Source organism: Hyla sarda, chromosome 6 (genome assembly GCF_029499605.1).
Source record: "Hyla sarda isolate aHylSar1 chromosome 6, aHylSar1.hap1, whole genome shotgun sequence".
In the NCBI taxonomy this organism is placed as follows: domain Eukaryota; kingdom Metazoa; phylum Chordata; class Amphibia; order Anura; family Hylidae; genus Hyla; species Hyla sarda.
The window spans coordinates 295,613,708-295,634,197 of NC_079194.1; the positions used below are offsets into that span (position 1 = coordinate 295,613,708).

The following is a 20,490-nucleotide window of genomic DNA, read 5'->3' on the forward strand; positions in this document are numbered from 1 at the left end:
GGAATATGCGAGAGGATATTTTCCTATATGAATCTATTCCCTTCTTTTCATTGTAGATCACTGCAGTTCCAGGGAGCCTGTCTAGAAATGAGAGGAGACAGGTTATACAGATAGTGATATTATTATTGTTCTTTCAACCCATGGAAGGTTCATACACAATATTGTGTTGCAGAAGATTTTACTCAGGGTATTTCTTGCACTGAAATCATGTAATTTATAGGATAGCCAAGTTTTACATTGTATATGTGTATATAAGCCAAAAGTGACTTGCATATTTTTGTACTTGTTCTGTAGCCACAGAACTCGGTTGTTGTTTCAGGTTGCTGCTGTAGTCAGTGAAAAAGCCTTTAAATAATATGGATTGCACTGAAGACTTAACAGGTCCAGTACAATTTAGTATGTAGTACAGTACAGCATGTTCAGAAAATGATGACAGATTGTACTTGCACATTCTTATCTTATGCACGTATTATTTATGCTCTGGAGTGCTACAGAGGGAAATCTGGAATACATAACATCTTTCTTTTATCTGTATAATACAGAGACTTCTGGAGAAATATTTTTATGTTTAACCCCTTAATGACGCAGGACCTGGTCCAGTGGTATTTAACGCACCAGGAGGTAAATTTTTGTCCTGTACATGACCGCGAGCATCGGACCGTTGCTGGGGTCATGTGCGGCAGATCCCAGCTGCTATGAGCAGCCAGAGACCCGCCGGTAACGGCGCACATCAGCAATCGTGCTGATGTGTGACATTAACCCCTCAGATGCCGTGATCAATACAGATCACGGCATCTGCGGCAGTGCGATCACTAAAATAGATGATCGGATCTGATCATTCAGCATGGCGGGTGGAGGTCCCCTTACCTGCCTCCGGCCATCTCCAGGGGTCTTCTGCTCTGGTCTGCGATCGAGCAGACTAGAGCAGAACATGACCGATAACACTGATCAGGGCTATGCATAGCACTGAACAGCATTAGCTATCAAGTGATTGCTATAGATAGTCCCCTATGGGGATTATTCAAGTGTAAAAATAAAAATAAAAAAGTGTTTAAAAAAATCCCCTCCCCCAATAAAAATGTAAATTGTCGCTTTTTCCCATTTTACCCCCAAAAAGTGTAAAAAAAATAAATTTATAAACATCTTTAGTATCGCCGCGTGCGTAAATATCCAAACTATTAAAATATAATGGTAATGATCCCGTACGGAGAACAGTGTGAATGTAAAAAAAAAAAAAAAAAATTGCTGCTTTTTTGTAACATTTTATATAAAAAAAAATTGATATAAAATGTATTCAAAATGTTATATATGCAAATGTGGTATCAATAAAAAAAAATTTAAGCGGTACAATAATAGAAAAGTATGTAATTGTGGGTGTCATTTTAATCGTATTGACACACAGAATAAAGAAAATATGTAATTTTTACCGTAAATTGTACAGCGTGAAAACAAAACCTTCCAAAATTTGCTAAATTGCGGTTTTCTTTTCAATTTCCCCACACAAATAGTATTTTTTTGGTTGTGCCATACATTTTATGGTAAAATGAGTGATGTCATTACAAAGGACAACTGGTCGCGCAAAAAACAAGCCCTCATACTCGTCTGTAGATGAAAATATAAGAGTTATGATTTTTAGAAGGCGAGGAGAAAAAAACTAAAACGTAAAAATAAAATTTGTTGAGGGGCTAAACGTGCAGAATGGAAGGAGAAAATAGTAGAGCATGTACTCACCTGCTGCCCATCCCTTGCTTGTGCTCTTCTGATGGTGCCAGTCCCTGCTGCTTGGCACTTTCTGTTCTGCATCTCAGCACATCTCTGCATCACAATTCTGCCCGCTCAGCCAATCACTGGCCACAATCGTGACTTGCCTTAACAGGTGAGTGACTAAGTGGTCATAGTATTTGTGTTGAGATGGGGAACAGAAAGCACTGAGCTGCCGGACTGTTGCCATTACGGCACCAGCAGAGGATCAGCGGAAGGTGAGTACATGTTTCTATGTTTTTCTCCCATCTTAAGTACTTTTAAACATAAAAATATTTCTTTGAAACACCACTTTGGACCTTGAGGTCACTCTGTTTTATTTTTCTTCAAGAGCCATTTTTATTCCAGGAGCCATTACTTTCTACAAAAAATAATAATAATAATAATCTGCTTTTAGTGATGCCATTTTGGGGTACATATAATATATTTGAATATATATATATATATTTATATATATATATATATATATATATATATATATATATATAGTTATATATATATATAGTTGTTTTTTTGGTGGGGTGGAGTTAGGGATCGAGAACAAAAATTTCCTCAATTCAGTTTTTTTTTTTTGGGGGGGGGGGGTTGTTTTTATGGTGTTCTATTGTGTGGTACATGTGATGTTAACTTTTTGCTGCAGGTCAGTAAGATTACAGCAGTACTATATCTATATATTTTTAATGCTTTAAAAAAAATATATTTTTTTTTTAATTGTTTGTTTTTGTTGCCATGTTCTGAAAGCCATGACATGTTAATTGTTTATGTTAATAGGTGTGTCATTTTTTGTTCCATTTTTTGTAATGGTTGCTATTGACTGCAGCGCCTAAAATTTTTAACAGTTGGGATCAGAGTTAAAGGGGTACTCCGGTGAAAACCTTTTTTCTTTTAAATCAACTGGTGGCAGAAAGTTAAACATATTTGTAAATTACTTCTATTAAAAAATCTTAATCCTTTCAGTACTTATTAGCTGCTGAATGCTACAGAGGAAATTCCTTTCTTTTTGGAACACTGATGACATCACGAGCACAGTGCTCTCTGCTGACATCTCTGTCCATTTTAGCAACCATGCATAGCAGATGCATAGCAGATGTATGCTAAGGGCAGCATGGTGGCTCAGTGGATAGCACTCCTGCCTTGCAGTGCTGGGGACTTGGGTTCAAATGCCACTAAGGACAACAATAAATAAAGCGGTATTATTATTATAATAATTTCAGCAGAGAGAACTGTGCTCGTGATGTCCTCAGAGAGCATTCCAAAAAGAAAATAATTTCCTCTGTAGTATTCAGCAGCTAATAAGTACTTGAAGGATTAAGATTTTTTAATAGAAGTAATTTACAAATATGTTTAACTTTCTGCCATCAGTTGATTTAAAAGAAAAAAGGTTTTCACCGGAGTACCCCTTTAACTCTGATGCAGCCATTGCAACAGTGTGTCACATATGCTGGGTGTGGTCTGCAGTGGCAGCCACCACGCCCCCTCCCATAGACTTGCATTGAGGGGGCGTGTCATGACATCACAAGGGGCGTGGTCGTGATGTCACGATCCCTGCACCCATCGTTCGGAACAAAATGTTTGCAACGCTGGGGCAGTGCAGTACCTCTTTAAGCTTGTTCCATCCCTGTGCTGAAACTTTAGGGCATGTACTGTTAACTGCCTGCCCCGAGCAACTTAAATGTATGGCCAATAATGCTAAGTGGTTATTTGCTATGTTAACTGTAAAAAAAAAAAAAAATATCTAAAATTAATTAAATTGAAAAAATATTTTATTGTTTTATGTTTACAGCTCCTGTGCGAACCTATGTGCCTCCATGGTTACAGACAACAAACAAACCTTAGACTGCCAGATCAGATTACACAGAGTATTTTTGTAGTTTGTAACAATGGAGACATATCGGTCTGCATAGGAACTGTGAACATAAAACGGTAGGTATTTTTTGAGTATTTTTTCAGACTTGTATCACTTTTTAATAATTAAAAAACACAAGGGATATAGTATGATTTATTTAGCTTCAAGAGCACAAAAAACACTATGTGTGAACAAAACCTTACATGTTTGGTAAGACCTGTATGAAATAGAGATAACACTGACCCATCATCTTTTAAAGGGAACTTATGATTAGATTTGTCCATCTATAACATTCTCGGGAGAAGTTCCTGCCGGAAGCGACGGTGAGTGTATGAAGGTGTTCCCTGCCGGCCCATAAGTAGTCCCCTGGACGGGAGCCATCGTCTTCAGTCCTGTCTGCTCTAGCTGTAATCACGCCCACTCAGTGTGATTGACAGCCTAGGGCATGGCCAGCATCATCACTCTGCTTAGGGAGAAGAGTGGGTCTGATTACAGCTGGAGCAGACGGGACCAGAAGAGGATGGCTCCCGCCCAGAGGGTGGCCGGCGGAGGACACCTTTCGAACTTTATATCTTCACCATTCCTGCCCAGAGGAATGTCTCCCTGGCATGGTAAGGAAGAAGATTTTACCATAGATAACATGTTGCCACCTGTTATACATGGTAAAACCTGATGACAGGTTCCCTTTAAAGTTCTTGTGTCTGTACCTAGAAGCAAAGACTATGAATGTATTTAAACCTGAAACCACTTTAAGTTACATCTGAAGGAACCTTTGTTACATTCCAATATTTGCTGCTATTATTCCTAATTGGTGGTGCCATGATCTGAATACTACAATGGACCAAATAACACCTTAATGAAAAGGCATCTGAAGCTCTTCCAGAAGCAAAGGGGTTAAAGACACATTATGAGAGTGAGAATGTGAGAATCCAGTGTATAATTCTATATTAGAAACATGTTAATTATTTTTTTTTGAAAATCATATTCTAAATGTTATAATCCAGAATCAGATGCTAGGATAAGGTTGGACATTACTAGATCATTTTTTTTTATGTAAAGAAGGGCTATATTTACTGTATATAATAAATGTTATAGAGAATATTTGATGTAATCATATCTGGTAATTATCCACACAGGTGTCGGAATACTTGAAAATATATAAAATATATATATGTTATTTAATGTTTAAATGATCCGTCCTGTGAGATTCTTTGACGTAAATGTTATTCTGTTAATTTAATTTCAGAAAGGGAACCGATATGGTAGAGAAAAGGACTCCAATGTCCCTTTTGTTGTACACACTGTAATGTTTTACTCTACTGGCAATAAAACTTTCCTGTCTTAAACAGATATTGACTTAATTTCTTTTTTATTGCATTTGCATAGGAACATCTAAAGCTTGAGAGAAGTATATGTTTTAGGCTCTTAGACAGTGGAGTTATCCTAGACGGTGCTGAGGTTACAGTCATATCTGGCCCTTGTGCAACATGTGAGTACAGCAGTAATATAGAAGAGCAGTGTAGAGGTGTTTATGATCATTTCCATGTGTATAGATCCTGTGCAGCAGTGTTTTCCAACCAGCTGTTTCAAAACTACAACTCCCAGCATGCCTGGACAGCCAAATGAGAAGCAATGATCATGTGATTGCTTCAGCTTTTTTATTGTTTATTCTGCTCATCCCTGCATTCTCATTATTAGTAGAGATGGTGCAAGGTACTGCAGCCCTGTTCACTTTGGGACAATGCTGCAAATATTACTCTTAGTGCAACATATAGCAAAAGTATACATATACAGATGATCAGCAGAATTGCTGGAGTCTGCTAACAGAAGACCTATGCTACTATTGAAGGGAAGCAGATAATTTGGAGCTTTGTGTTTGAAAACTGGATACAGATGTGTTCACACTTACCTTTCTGTGAATTTCCTTAAATGGGTTGTTCAGCAAAAGAAACAACCTGTGTATAGTGTCAAAAATTGTAATAAAGCAACTTACTAATATAATGTTATTAGCCATACTGCACAGATCGTTCCATATCAGCTGAGCTGTCTGTCTTGTAGCTGTGATGTCCTTTGAAATTGCAGGCAGAAATTCCGCTTACTAGAATGTATAGTTTAGTGAATGGGTTTCCGTTCAAAAATTCACTCTTTTGGAATTTGTGAAGCGGAATTTGTGAACGGTAAATCCACTTGAAAATTTCCGCCTGAAGAATGGCATTGCTCATTCTTCAGGCGGAAATACTCGCGGAACACATTGCAGTCTATCTGAGACTACAGTGTCCGCATGGTCCTAGCGCTGACTGATTCAGTTGGCGCTGGCCGCACTAGGAATCTCTGGGTGGAAATTTTCTGCCCGGAGATTCCGCAGTGTGAACCTAGCCTTAGGTTATATTCACATGGCAGACTTTCCGCTTGCAGAATTCTGCCTCAAATTAAAGCCTATCGACTTCTATCGGATTCTGCACTTCCATTTACAATTCTGAATTTCCGCTTGTGGTATTCCGCAAGCAGAAATTCAGAAGTGTGAATGGGAGTGCGGAATCCCATAGTAGTCTATGGGCTTTAATTTGAGGTTGAATTCCGCAAGTGGAAATTCTGCCATGGGAATAGACCCTTAGGCTGGTTTCACATGTGCCTGGCATCTAGACGCAACTGATGCCACAACTGATGACAAGCTGTCATCAGTTGTATTGCATCCGGCGTCCATTGTTTTTTCACAACTGCATTCCCCTGTTAGGTGCACTCCGGCTTGTCCAACCATCCAGCGTCAAAATTGTACCATTCAAATGAGTGGGATCAGTTCTAGCTTTAGTTTCCCTCCAGTGGATAACTGTGCCGGACGCCTGATATATGTGAACCCAGCCTAAGTGTAGTATCAGTTTTATTCCAAGAGTGGGAGGATAATTTAATAAGTTTTGTGACTTTGCATTCAAATATTATTTGGCCTTCCTAACTGTAAATGATTAAAAAGGAACAATGTGTACCATGTAGTAACCGGGGGACAATGGAATAAGATCACAACAAGAGAATTACCCTGGGGCCTAGATAGCTCCAGCTCTGGGGTATAATGTTGCACACTGACAAATTACATTCTCAGGAAATAACAGGACAGCAATGAAACATGATCGATGCATGCAGCTTCTCTGTGGCCCTAACCTGAGAAAATAAACTACTTCTACAGCTTCTATAGGTTTGCTCTTTGAACCTCTTTTGTCTAAAAATACAGTTTCTGTGGCAAAATGGTTCCATTTATAACAAATATATAAGACCCAAGGGAGCTGCTGCATATGTCAAGTTGCTCAGCAAATACAAATCAACAGGGGGATTAGGCCATAAAAAATGTACAGATACAATGTACAATAAAAATGGCTATTAAAATGCACAGACAACCCTGTTGGTGTATATCCCTTCTACTTTATTAATGTCGGTGTCCTCTGTCAGTGTCTATGTCTCATTTATTATCTTTATTATGTACGCTTGGTGTCATTGCATAGCAGCAGACTGTCAGTGCAAGGTGACCACCATGTTGCACATAGTTTTCAGCTTAATGTCATGGTCACCTTGCTGGCCAGGAACAAGTAGATCCTTTGCCTACAATATAAACCAGATAATATTTCCTGTAGCTTACTGTAAGTAATGTAGGTACACAGGTCTGAATATCTTTATCGTGCCATTTTACCATAACGCCGTTATTGAATTCTAAAATATCAGGCATAATAAATAAATGTAAAACTGGTGAAAAGAGCATCTGGTCTGCTGTTTGCCCCCTTTAGGCTATGGACACACGGTATTTCCGCACTAATATCCAGAGCAGAAAATCTGCACCGGATCATGTGGATTTGTTGTGGATTTACTGCTGCAGATTTTGATTGTGGATTATGCAAATAACATTTTAAATAACCAAAATCCACCCTTGTATATATTCCTGCAGCGTTTTATTTCCCCATTGGAGTAAAGGAGAAAAATCAACAACAAATCTGCAGCGTTTCAGACTCAGATGTTGATATTCTATGGATTTAAAAGGATTATCCAGGAATAGAAAAAAAGAGCTAATTTCTATCAAAAACAGCTCATCGTCTGTTTTAGGTTGTGTGTGGTATTACAACTTACAACTTTGTCTCCATTCATTCCAATGGAACCGAACTGCCTAACCACACCCAACCTGGAGACAGACGGGAGCGTTTTTTGAAAGACATTAGCCCTATCCTTCTATTCCTGTATAGCCCCATTAAATCTGCCCTGTACTGTAGGTCAGTTTCCACACAGATTTTGTGAATGCTTTTCCGGCAATGTGTAGATACATTTTTGAAATTTATGTTACTGTAAATGCTGCAGATTTTCTGTAGGGATATTCTGCTGCGGAAAATTTCTGCTTCATAATAATGTACTTTTATGTATATGGCGGTATTAACTGAGATAAAAAATAATATATATATATATATATATATATATATACATGTGTATGTATTTATATATATACTGTATCTTATTCTTTAAAGCGCCTACATGGCTGAGGGATCAGTAGATGATTATTTTTTGACAGATTTTGACCCGATCTGCTAATAATCATAAACACATGGATGGAGATTTATCAAAACCTGTCCAAAGGAACAGTTGCCCTTAGCAACCAAGTATGTACTGATAATATCTATCTGTCTCTCCCTTGAAATTATGTAGATAAAGATAGTACTGCACCACCATCTTTCTTTTTCTAAGGCAGTGTTTCCCAACGAGGGTGCCTCCAACTGTTGAAAACTACAACTTCCAGCATGGCCGGACAGCCTTCGGCTGTCCGGGCATGCTGGGAGTTGTAGTTTTGCATCAGCTGGAGGCACCCTCGTTGAGAAACAGTGATGTTAGGAGATATTTGCCACTATGCCATTAAAACAAAGCAGATAAAACTAGACTTTGAATTTCAAATTAATATTGTAGAAATTGTTTAAAGGGTACCTTTCATCAAAAAAAAACTTTTGATATATCATAGATTAATATATGCAAAATAAGTTTCAATTGCATGTTATTAAAAAAGAGGCTTCTTTCTATTTAATTTTCCACTTTGAAAAAATTACCACTAGATGTCTCCCTACCAGTCCTGTCCGCAAGCCCTTTTTTTTTAATAGATTTCAGACTCATGCTGGAGTCCTAAATCTCAGACTGCAGCCGGGACACAGACAAGCTCAGCACTGCTCATAGCACAGCAGGGCATACTCCTGGCTCTGCCTTACTGCCCTCATTCATTTTACTATCTGAGCTCCAATCTTTCTTTCTCTCTGCACATGCAGTTGTAAACAGAGAGGAGAAGATTTAGAGCTGCCAGCTGAGCTTGTCTGTGTCCCGGCTGCAGTCTGAGATTTAGGACTCCAGCATGAGTCTTAAATCTATAAAAAGGGCTTGCGGCCAGGACTGGTAGGGAGACCTCTAGTGGTCATATTTTTTCAAAGTGGAAAATTAAATAGAAAGAAGCATATTTTTTAATAACATGCAATTGGAAAGTTATTCTGCATACATTAATCTATAATATCAAGGTAAGAAAAAAATGGACCCGGCACTACCAGAATTAAAGGCTACTGGCACTTTTTGCATCCGAGGGGGCTGCGGGGCTAGCTAGAGGGTTGCCTATAGTGGTGCGTCTCCATAAACAGATAAGATAAAAGTTCAACTGAAGACAAAGAAAGAGGATCGCGATCCTCTTTCTTTGTCTTCAGTTGAACATTAATCTATAATATATCAAAAGTTTTTTTGGATGAAAGGTGCCCTTTAATACTGTTAAGGTGGTTTAACAAGTGTGATTTTTATTCTGGAAAAAAATGCATCCAGATGATAGCTGGGAATCAAATGGAAAATATAAACATTTTATTGACAGATGGCAACTAGAGATGAGCGAACTTACAGTAAATTCGATTCCTCACGAACTTCTCGGCTCGGCAGTTGATGACTTTTCCTGCATAAATTAGTTCAGCTTTCAGGTGCTCCGGTGGGCTGGAAAAGGTGGATACAGTCCTAGGAGACTCTTTCCTAGGAATGTATCCACCTTTTCCAGCCCACCGGAGCACATGAAGGCTGAACTAATTTACGCAGGAAAAGTCATCAACTGCCGAGCCGAGAAGTTTGTGACGAATCGAATTTACTGTAAGTTCGCTCATCTCTAATGGCAACACTGGTACAATATGCAACAAAAGCGTGTTATGAGCAGCAAATACATTACTGCAAAGACAATGTAGTACATGTGTGATAGCTACATACACACCACCTGTGCTTATCTATACACATAATAAAAAGACAAGAACACATGAAGAATATTGAAAAGAAAATGCTAAGATGTGTAACAACAATGTGACCTTCTCCAGACCTCGATCTGTACAACATTTTCAAGACACTGAGTACCCTTGAGGTCCTCTTTACAATACCACTTTGTGTATTTATAATCTTTCATTAAAAGCATTCTCTCTTCTTGAGACAGTATCTAAGCAATAAAAGAGAGCAACTTAAGAAAAAAGGAGACTGCTTGTTTTCTGCATACTTCAAGGTGTCCATACATTAGGCGAGTTAGAGAAGTGACATTTAACCTTGGGTCCATTCACTGATGCTGAATACATTTAGCTGTGGCTAAGGCTGCTTTCACACTACAAAATCCTCCATTTTTAAACATCCGTAGGAAGATCCGTGTGAAAATCAGCTGAAAACGGCAGTAACAAAATCCTATACGTCCGTTAGAAAATCCCATTATAGTCTATGAGATTTTCTAATATCCGTATTAATCCGTTATAGTCCGTTATTGATAACGGATGTTAGTTTGTTACAGAAAAAATAGTTCATGAACTATTTTCTTCCGTAACTATCTTCCGTAACAAACTAACGTCCGTTATCAATAACGGACTATAACGGATTAATACGGATATTAGAAAATCCCATAGACTATAATGGGATTTTCTAACGGACGTATAGGATTTTGTTACTGCCGTTTTCAGCTTATTTTCACACGGATCTTCCTACGGATGTTTAAAAACGGAGGATTTAGTAGTGTGAAAGCAGCTGAACATAGTAAGATGTACCCCTATGGAGGAAAGGATCACACCCATCCATCCCCACCCCCCTGCCTTAGGATCATCTGCCGAAACAGGAAACTAATGAAAAATACAACCAAGTGGGTTCAAAGGTATTGTCCAGTGAAAAACATCTTATCCCCAACTCACAGTATAGAGGATAAGTATCTGATCACAGGGGTCCAACCGCTGAGATCCCACACAATCTCTGGAATGGGTGCCTGACTCTCAGTGAGAGCTGTAGACTGCATGCATGTCATTCATATGTACTGGAGTACCAGAGATGCCCAAGTACAGCACTCTCTCTGAGAGCCGGGTCCTATTCTGGAGAACGCTGGAGGTCCTAGCGGTCAGACCCCCTTGATCAGATATCTATTCCCTATCCTGTGAATAGGGGGTAAGATTTTTTTTTTTCACCAGACAACCCCTTTTATACCACAAATATGAGTGATATAGCTTTAATATTTGTGGAAAGTGCCATAAGCAGTGTAGTAAATCCACTTTTTTAAAGGTGCATTTAGGATATGCCCTTAGATAGTGGGAAGGTCTTTAAAAGATAAACCAAATGCATAACTAGCCTTGTATAAGATACACCAGTGTACTTCAGCTGTTACAAAAATACAACTCCCAGCATGCCCGGACAGCCTTTTCTAAACCGTATGTCTCCAGCTGTTGCAAAACTACAATTTCCAGCATGCCGGGACAGCCGAAGCCTGTCCTGGCATGCTGGGAGTTGTAATTTTGCAACAGCTGGAGACAAACCATTTAGAAAACACTGAGATACACAAATACTCTTTCTTGTAAATTATTTCTATTAAAAAAATGTTTCAAACTCTTAGAGCCCCACCCCCTCTTGACATCACACCCACCCCCTCAATGCAAGTCTATGGGAGGGGGCGTGACAGCCCCAAGGCTCCCTCCCATAGACTTGCATTTAGGGGGCGGGTGTTATGTCATGAGGGGGCTGGGCTATGACGTCATGAGCTCAGATTATTAGCGGATAATTTAGTTCCAAATGCTGAGCAGTGGAGTACCCCTTTAAGTCAAATAAAGACATAAAGAGACAGAAAAACATTTATTTTAATCTTCTTATTACTAAAAGCAATGCAATGAAACTCAAGTAAGTGACTGAGAAGGGTTCTGTCGCTAAATTAAAGGAAAGGGGACAAGGGTCACCCGGCCGCATGCCTTTTTTAAAGGTGGAATGTAGACGATGGAAGGCCTGGGGTGGCTAATACCCAGCAAGAGCAACTCACAAGCAAAATTTGTTTTTTGATCGGACAATATCTTCTCTGTTCTCTGCGATCTTCATGTTTTACATGGGAAATGTGCCTTGAATTGTGTGAAAAATGTTTTTTTAATGCAGCTCCTCGCTCCCCTTGATGATGTAATGCATTAAGTGACCCAGAAACCTGGAGGTGACTGCATTTTGGGCTCCTTCCCAGCCCTACCCAACCAACCATATGAAGAGCTTGTGCAACCTTATCTGAGTTGTCTTGTGCAGGAAAGATGCAAGGCCTGTCAGGGATAGAGAGTAGATAGAATTTGGTGATGGGCGGCCTTTTGACCACATACTCTCACAAACACCCCTGTCAAAACACCTCTGTGAAACGCGTTGCAACACAGGAGGGACTGTAATGGTGACATCTGGATTATCCCAGGTGATTAACTATAATCCTTAGCTTCAAAAAAGAGAGTAACATGAAGCTCATAGTGGAGACAGAAGATATTGTCTGATCGGAACCAAATTTTGCATGTGATTTTCCTTTATGGGTAGGCAACTTTTGCTGGGTATTAGGATTTGATCACAGAAAAAAGTGGAAAAACGAGCCACTCATATACAGTGGTCCCTCAAGTTACAATATTAATTGGTTCTGGGACGACCATTGTATGTTGAAACCATTGTATGTTGAGACCAGAACTCTATGGAAACCTGGTAATTGGTTCTAAAGGCACCAAAATGTCAGAATATGAGAAAGTGAGAATTAAATAAAAATAGATAAAGCAAGTCCTTTCATATAAAAGTAATAAAGATCTGCTGGGAGCTGTAAATCACAGTCTATGTCAGTGTCTCCCAAGCAGGGAGCCTCCAGCTGTTGCAAAACTACAACTCCCAGCAAGCCCGGACAGCCAAAGGCTGTCCGGGCATGCTGGGATTTGTAGTTTTGCAACAGCTGGGGGCACCCTGCTTGGGAAGCACTGGTATATATAGAGGACAGGAGCTTCTTCGGGGTCCTGTACACAACACACAATGTCCTAAAAAAGTAACATGGAGACGCCCTCACCTGGTGTCCAAAAGAGCAGCTAATCCTGGCCCAGGTAAAGAGTACAGAACATGTAATAGCTCCCTGTACTGTAGGGGGCGCTACCAGACACCAGTCAGTGCACACGCTTCATTAACACAGGGGTTTTACCAGTAAAATGTCCATTCTGATTGGTCAGATCTTCCGGCCATTGACATGTTTCACAGATCTGGACTGTCCATAGCATTGTATGTTGAGTCTGGTTTCAACTTACAATGGTCCAGAAAAGAACATTGTATGTTGAAACGATTGTATGTTGAGGCCATTGTAAGTTGAGGGATCACTGTATACTTTAAGTCGTTCATAAAAGAGAGAGACAGAGAGAACTCAAAACCATCCAAGACGTCTCTTAGGCTGGGTTCACACCACGTTTTCTTAAATACGGTTCCCGTATACGGTTGGGAGGAGTAGGGCGGGGCTTAATCGCGGCGCCCGCACTCAGCCATATTCGGGAACCATATTTAATGGAAGTCTATGAGCCGACCGGAGTGAACCGCAGCCTCCGGTCGGCTTCGTTTTCGTCCGTATGCGGTTTCCCGACCGCAGGCAAAAACGTTTTCTTCACCACTTTTTTATTCAAGAACACATGAAGGATACAAACAGTGCAGGACACGGGTGAACGATAGACAGGGGGGGGGGGGGTTTGACCGGGGCTACGGTGCCATTTCACAGTGTATGCTTCAACTGGCCAGTTGAAGCATACACTGTGAAACGGCACCGTAGCCCCAATCAAACCCCCCCCCTCGTGTCTATCGTCCACCCGTGTCCTGCACTGTTTGTATCCTTCACCGTAGCCCGAAACGGCACCGTAGCCCCAATTTACACCAAGTGTCTATTATCCACCTGTGTCCTGCACTGTTTGTATCCTTCACCGAAATGACACTGTAGCCCCAATCTACACCCCCCCGTCTATCGTCCACCCGTGTCCTGCACTCTTTGTATCCTTCACCGTAGCCCGAAACGGCACCCTAGCCCCAATTTACAGCCCCCCGTCTATCGTCCACCCGTGTCCTGCACTGTTTGTATCCTTCACCGTGGCCCGAAACGGCACCGTAGCCCCAATTTACACCCCCTCCCCCCATGTCTATCGTCCACCCATGTCCTGCACTGTTTGTATCCTTCATGCGGGTGATCCTGCTGTCAGTTTTCCTTTAAGACCAGATGCAGAAGGTGTTTTTTTTATTTTCAGATTTTTATTTTGACAATTACTTTAAGTCAATTAATAGCCCAGTAGAAAAAAAAAGGATGGCTGTATGTGCCCCATACAGGATGATGGATGATAAGCCGAGCGCTGTGAGCCTAAACCGGTCACTAATAGAGAGAGTGCCTGTCAAAGCTATTGATTCCATAGTGCTATTAGCATATTGCTGGGCTGGATGCGTCTCCTCCAGGCGGCTCCTTCGCACAGCTGTGCGGCTTTCTGTCTTGCTGCAAACTGTTGGCACCTCTGAAATTAATAGTGCATGGCTAGTAGTTAGTAATGTCAGGTGTTTAGTGCAGCCAGGACTCCTCAGTACTGCACATATGACAGCCCTGCATATAAGACTAATGAGTAGATGCCCCTGCGTGCTGTGACAGCTATACACAATTTGATTGGCTGCGCTATCGCTTCTTGTGTTGGCAGGCCTCCAACATCACCGTATAGGCAACTGTAAGGAAAATGACCGAGAGAGCTTCTTCTGCATGTGGCTGTAAGGAATCCGCGCTGGGAAGCATCACCCATGCCTTGCTGTACTGTAAGTAGAATACATTTCTGTACTATAGACATCTGCATTTCCTTCAATGACCCCAGTAACTTGTGCTGCTTTGTTTTACCAAGGCTATGCACAATTCCAGGTCTTTATAGTAAAAGGAGAAAAAAATACCAGGCAGAATTTCTTTTCATCAGCCCAGGCTTTCATATCAACACAATAGGGACATTTCAAAGCAATACAGATTATTTTATCACACAATGCAGCACCATGTATCACAGTCAGGGATAGGATGTTCTCTTAAATGTGGATCTAGAACAAAATCTCTTGTGATCTGTTGGGGGATTGTAGCTAGCTAGGCACCAGATTACTGCATTGCACCTAATTTACTTGAAAGACCGGTTATTATTATCACTGACTTGGGTAAGTTTGGAAAGTTATTACTAGATTACACTGAGAAAAAAGGGCACAAGGCGATCCCCCTTGTAGCCGTACGATTTGTGCTTAATGGAAGAATATCATTCTATTTCTGTCATTCAGGTGTGACTGCAGATAACTCAGTATACTGTGCCCTTCTTTAGTATTGTATATTAATAGAACAGCCTCTTCTGAGTTCAAAAGTATGTAGAGCTTTTGTTCTGTTTGTATTGCTCCAGTGCATCTAATAAAAAAAATTTTTTTTTTAAATTTTGCATAGTCCAGAATTAAATAGGCTACTGTTTTACAGCACCCATTCAGACCTATGTGTCTCCATGGTTACAGGTTACAAACAAAACCTGTGTAATCTGATTCTGCAGTGTTACGGTGCCAGTACACCCTTTAATAGTAGTTGGCTGAAGATCCGTCCGACCATCAGCTGGCTCTCCAATCCATCTATACCAGTGTTTCTCAACCAGTTTGTCTCCAGCTGCTGCAAAACTACAACTCCCAGCTTGCTGGAAGTAGTAGTTTTGCAATAGCTGGAGGCACCCTGATTTGGAAACACTATTCTATACACGTGAACATTCAGCTCAGCCAAGCATTCATGTGTTCTGAATGGGGAATAGGGGGGACTTGCCCACTCCCAGACAGCTCTTTTTTTGGGTGGAGGGGGGCTGTACTTAAAGGAGTAGTGCAGCGAAAAATAACTTATTCTCTATCCAATGGATGGGGATAAGTTATAGATCGCGGGTGGTCCGAACGCTGGGACCCCCCCCCACGAGCTCCTAAACGGGCCCCAACAGTCTGCTGGAAGCTGCCGTTTCGCCCCCCGCAGGAAGCTGCCGCCGACACACCCCAACCATGTATCTCTATGGAATACATGGAGGGGGTGTTTCGGCTGGCAGGGGTCGGCACGCCCCATTCCAGCAGACTAGCGGGGCCCCATTTAGGAGATTGCAGGGTCCCAGCACTCTGATTCCCCGCGATCTATAACCTATCCCCTATCCTTTGGATGGGGGATAAGTAATTTTTCACTACAGAACTCCTTTAACTCCCGCTGTCCTCTCTTCTATTGTCTGTAGATAAGAAACAGTGGAGAGGACGTGGAGAAAAGGTTATGTTTACATGGCTGGTGCCAGCAGAACATGACGGCACTTGGACTGATAGGAAATGCATTGCCAAGCGTATTCTAACAAAAGAATTGACATATTCATTCTTTCAGTGGAAGCCAGAATCACAATTTCCACAATGAAAACATCCTCTATGTTCACGCTGCAGCAGAATCCCATTGAAAACAATGCCGCAATGGAATTTTCGAGCAGAATTTTTCCTCCAGATTCCACTTGGAAATTCTGCCGTGTGGACATGGGCTTACACAGGTTGTCAGGCTCTTGCTAACATTATTGGTGATCGGCTCTCGATTAATCATGTGGCCCTTCATCATGCTGCAATATGTGGCCCATAACAATGATTTTATTGGCATTCAGCCGACAATCATTTTCTGATTGTTGGCAATATCACACGGGCAGATTATGGAGAATATTGGTCTGTATAAAAGGGACTTAAATGGGTTATCAAGTGTTTTCTAAAAAAAATAATATGGTGCTGAGGCAGGGAGTAGAAAACAACTCAGTCCCCCGATTTTTTCTCTTATTCTTGCTTCCAAGATGAGGGCTCAGTGCAGGACCTGATGGCTCAGCCAATCACTGGCTGCAGTGGTATCACAATTTGCCAGTGATTGGCTGGAGCGGGCAGGTTCCTGCAAGACGAGAAGATTGGGAGAGCAAATATGGAGGACCAGCGAGGACAGGGTATAGGTATGTATAGCTCTTTACGTATTTTTCTCCCGCCCTCAGCACCATATTTATTATTATAAAACAATGGATAACTTCTTTAGCATATCATTACAGGATCAGATTACACAGGCTTTGTGTGTAGTCTGTAGCTATAGAAACACATAGGTCTATATTAGAAAGTTGTAAAAGATATTTAAGATGTTTTAGGCTGGGTTCACATTGCCGTTCGCATCCGATCGTTTTTTTTTGTGTGAGCCAATCGGACCCTAAAACGGGTCGGATTCAAACGACTACTACCAGGTCCCGACAGATCCTATTCACTTGCATGGGGTCCGTGGTGATCCACATATTATACAGGATTTTAGTGGAGAAAAAGATAGTTCCCTGATAAACGCCTGTCCTTCTGGCTGGATTGCTGACAAAACTCCGAATAGCGGAGTCCGACGACAATGTGAGCGAGGCCTTAGAGCAATAGAACATTATGCAAAAGCTTACACAAACTTTTATTTTCACTCTGGTTTGTTCTCACAGTTTGTTCTTTAAATAATAGTCACAACTAATGCAAAAATGTGTCAGTTGTCGTTTTCATCACTTATTACAGATCCTCTATGAATAATACATGTTGTCATGAGCTGACATCCATTATAATCACTAAACTACTGTGAGTGATAAACAAACAACAAAAAGCCAACAACCGATACAATGGATGTTTTAGTTATCTCTCAATTATGTTACATCTATTGTCTCATTACCTTGCATGCTATAAAACACACGACAACTGACATTTGTTCCCCTACATTGTCACTATGTAAACCAGCAGATACATTTTATTATGACAGTTTTGTGCAAAACACGGTGAGTGAAAAGGGATTTGTGACAATGCTCATTTCTGAAGGCCTATAGCTACAGAGCTCAGAAACATAAAACTGATAGATGTGAACAGAGCCTAGTATGGGTGGGTGATTGGTTTAGTAGTTAACACTGCAGCCTTGGTGTACATTCACACTACAGAATTTCCAAGCCATATTCTGCTTGGAAATTCAAAGACAGCGGCCTTCTATTGTTTTCAATAGGATTCCAATGTACTGTTCACATTGCGGAATTTCAGCTTCGGAATTTCCAGACTCCGGATGCGTTGTAAGGCTGGGTTCACACTGCAGAATCTCTGGGCAGAATTTCTGCCAGAGATCGAGCCGGCGGCACTAGGACTGTGCAGGCTGCATTCCAGTCCCCAAGCAGATCTTCCCAAAGATCCAACCAGAAATGCATTGCTGTCTATGGGGGCAGCAATGCAGTCTGCTCGGTCCTAGCGCCGCCCGCAGGATCTCCTGCGGAAATTCCGCCCAGAAATTCTGCAGTGTGAACCCGGCCTAAGAATGAACATGTTCATTCTTTCATTGGCATTCCACCTGCAGTACATTGCCGTCCATAGTGACAGTGCATTCCACCTGTAGTACATTGCCGTCCATAGTGACAGTGCATTCCACCTGTAGTACATTGCCGTCCATAGTGACAGTGCATTCCACCTGTAGTACATTGCCGTCCATAGTGACAGTGCATTCCACCTGTAGTACATTGCCATCCATAGTGACAGTGCATTCCACCTGTAGTACATTGCCGTCCATAGTGGCAGTGCATTCCACCTGTAGTACATTGCCGTCCATAGTGACAGTGCATTCCACCTGTAGTACATTGCCGTCCATAGTGGCAGTGCATTCCACCTGTAGTACATTGCCGTCCATAGTGAGAGTGCATTCCACCTGTAGTACATTGCCGTCCATAGTGACAGTGCATTCCACCTGTTGTACATTGCCGTCCATAGTGACAGTGCATTCCACCTGTAGTACATTGCCGTCCATAGTGGCAGTGCATTCCACCTGTAGTACATTGCCGTCCGTTGTGACAGTGCATTCCACCTGTAGTACATTACCGTCCATAGTGATAGTGCATTCCACCTGTAGTACATTGCCGTCCATAGTGACAGTGCATTCCACCTGTAGTACATTGCCGTCCATAGTGACAGTGCATTCCACCTGTAGTACATTGCCGTCCGTAGTGACAGTGCATTCCACCTGTAGTACATTGCCGTCCATAGTGACAGTGCATTCCACCTGTAGTACATTGCCGTCCATAGTGACAGTGCATTCCACCTGTAGTACATTGCCGTCCATAGTGACAGTGCATTCCACCTGTAGTACATTGCCGTCCATAGTGACAGTGCATTCCACCTGTAGTACATTGCCGTCCATAGTGGCAGTGCATTCCACCTGTAGTACATTGCCGTCCATAGTGACAGTGCATTCCACCTGTAGTACATTGCCGTTCATAGTGACAGTGCATTCCACCTGTAGTACATTGCCGTCCATAGTGACAGTGCATTCCACCTGTAGTACATTGCCGTCCATAGTGGCAGTGCATTCCACCTGTAGTACATTGCCGTCCGTTGTGACAGTGCATTCCACCTGTAGTACATTACCGTCCATAGTGATAGTGCATTCCACCTGTAGTACATTGCCGTCCATAGTGACAGTGCATTCCACCTGTAGTACATTGCCGTCCGTAGTGACAGTGCATTCCACCTGTAGTACATTGCCGTCCGTAGTGACAGTGCATTCCACCTGTAGTACATTGCCGTCCATAGTGACAGTGCATTCCACCTGTAGTACATTGCCGTCCATAGTGACAGTGCATTCCACCTGTAGTACATTGCCGTCCATAGTGACAGTGCATTCCACCTGTAGTACATTGCCGTCCATAGTGACAGTGCATTCCACCTGTAGTACATTGCCGTCCGTAGTGACAGTGCATTCCACCTGTAGTACATTGCCGTCCGTAGTGACAGTGCATTCCACCTGTAGTACATTGCCGTCCGTAGTGACAGTGCATTCCACCTGTAGTACATTGCCGTCCGTAGTGACAGTGCATTCCACCTGTAGTACATTGCCGTCCGTAGTGACAGTGCATTCCACCTGTAGTACATTGCCGTCCGTAGTGACAGTGCATTCCACCTGTAGTACATTGCCGTCCATAGTGACAGTGCATTCCACCTGTAGTACATTGCTGTCCATAGTGACAGTGCATTCCACCTGTAGTACATTGCCGTCCATAGTGACAGTGCATTCCCCCTGTAGTACATTGCCGTCCGTAGTGACAGTGCATTCCACCTGTAGTACATTGCCGTCCGTAGTGACAGTGCATTCCACCTGTAGTACATTGCCGTCCGTAGTGACAGTGCATTCCACCTGTAGTACATTGCCGTCCGTAGTGACAGTGCATTCCACCTGTAGTACATTGCCGTCCATAGTGACAGTGCATTCCACCTGTAGTACATTGCCGTCCATAGTGACAGTGCATTCCACCTGTAGTACATTGCCGTCCATAGTGACAGTGCATTCCACCTTTAGTACATTGCCGTCCGTAGTGACAGTGCATTCCACCTGTAGTACATTGCCGTCCGTAGTGACAGTGCATTCCACCTGTAGTACATTGCCGTCCGTAGTGACAGTGCATTCCACCTGTAGTACATTGCCGTCCATAGTGACAGTGCATGTCTGGTTTGTCTTAGCATGGAAGGAAACTGAGAGATTCTGTAATGGGATCGCGGGCTTACAGGGTCTTGAGTTTAGTCTTCCT

The 20,490-nt window shown here is 41.9% G+C and overlaps 1 protein-coding gene across 2 annotated transcripts in view; it reads left to right on the forward strand.

Moving 5' to 3' along the window:
- Positions 1 to 13: 13 nt before the first annotated feature.
- The window catches only part of OSBPL5 (oxysterol binding protein like 5), a 146,071-nt gene continuing 125,594 nt past the window's right edge, over positions 14 to 20,490 (forward strand). Inside the window, exons 1-4 of one of the 2 annotated variants that reach the window (XM_056527850.1) lie at positions 14 to 187; positions 295 to 381; positions 4,994 to 5,096; positions 14,575 to 14,686. In XM_056527850.1, the coding sequence (XP_056383825.1) occupies positions 14,672 to 14,686 (15 nt within the window). In that variant the 5' untranslated portion in view covers positions 14 to 187; positions 295 to 381; positions 4,994 to 5,096; positions 14,575 to 14,671. Of the gene's footprint in view, positions 188 to 249; positions 382 to 4,993; positions 5,097 to 14,574; positions 14,687 to 20,490 lie in introns of those variants that run through there. The other variant, XM_056527853.1, reaches the window with a different exon arrangement.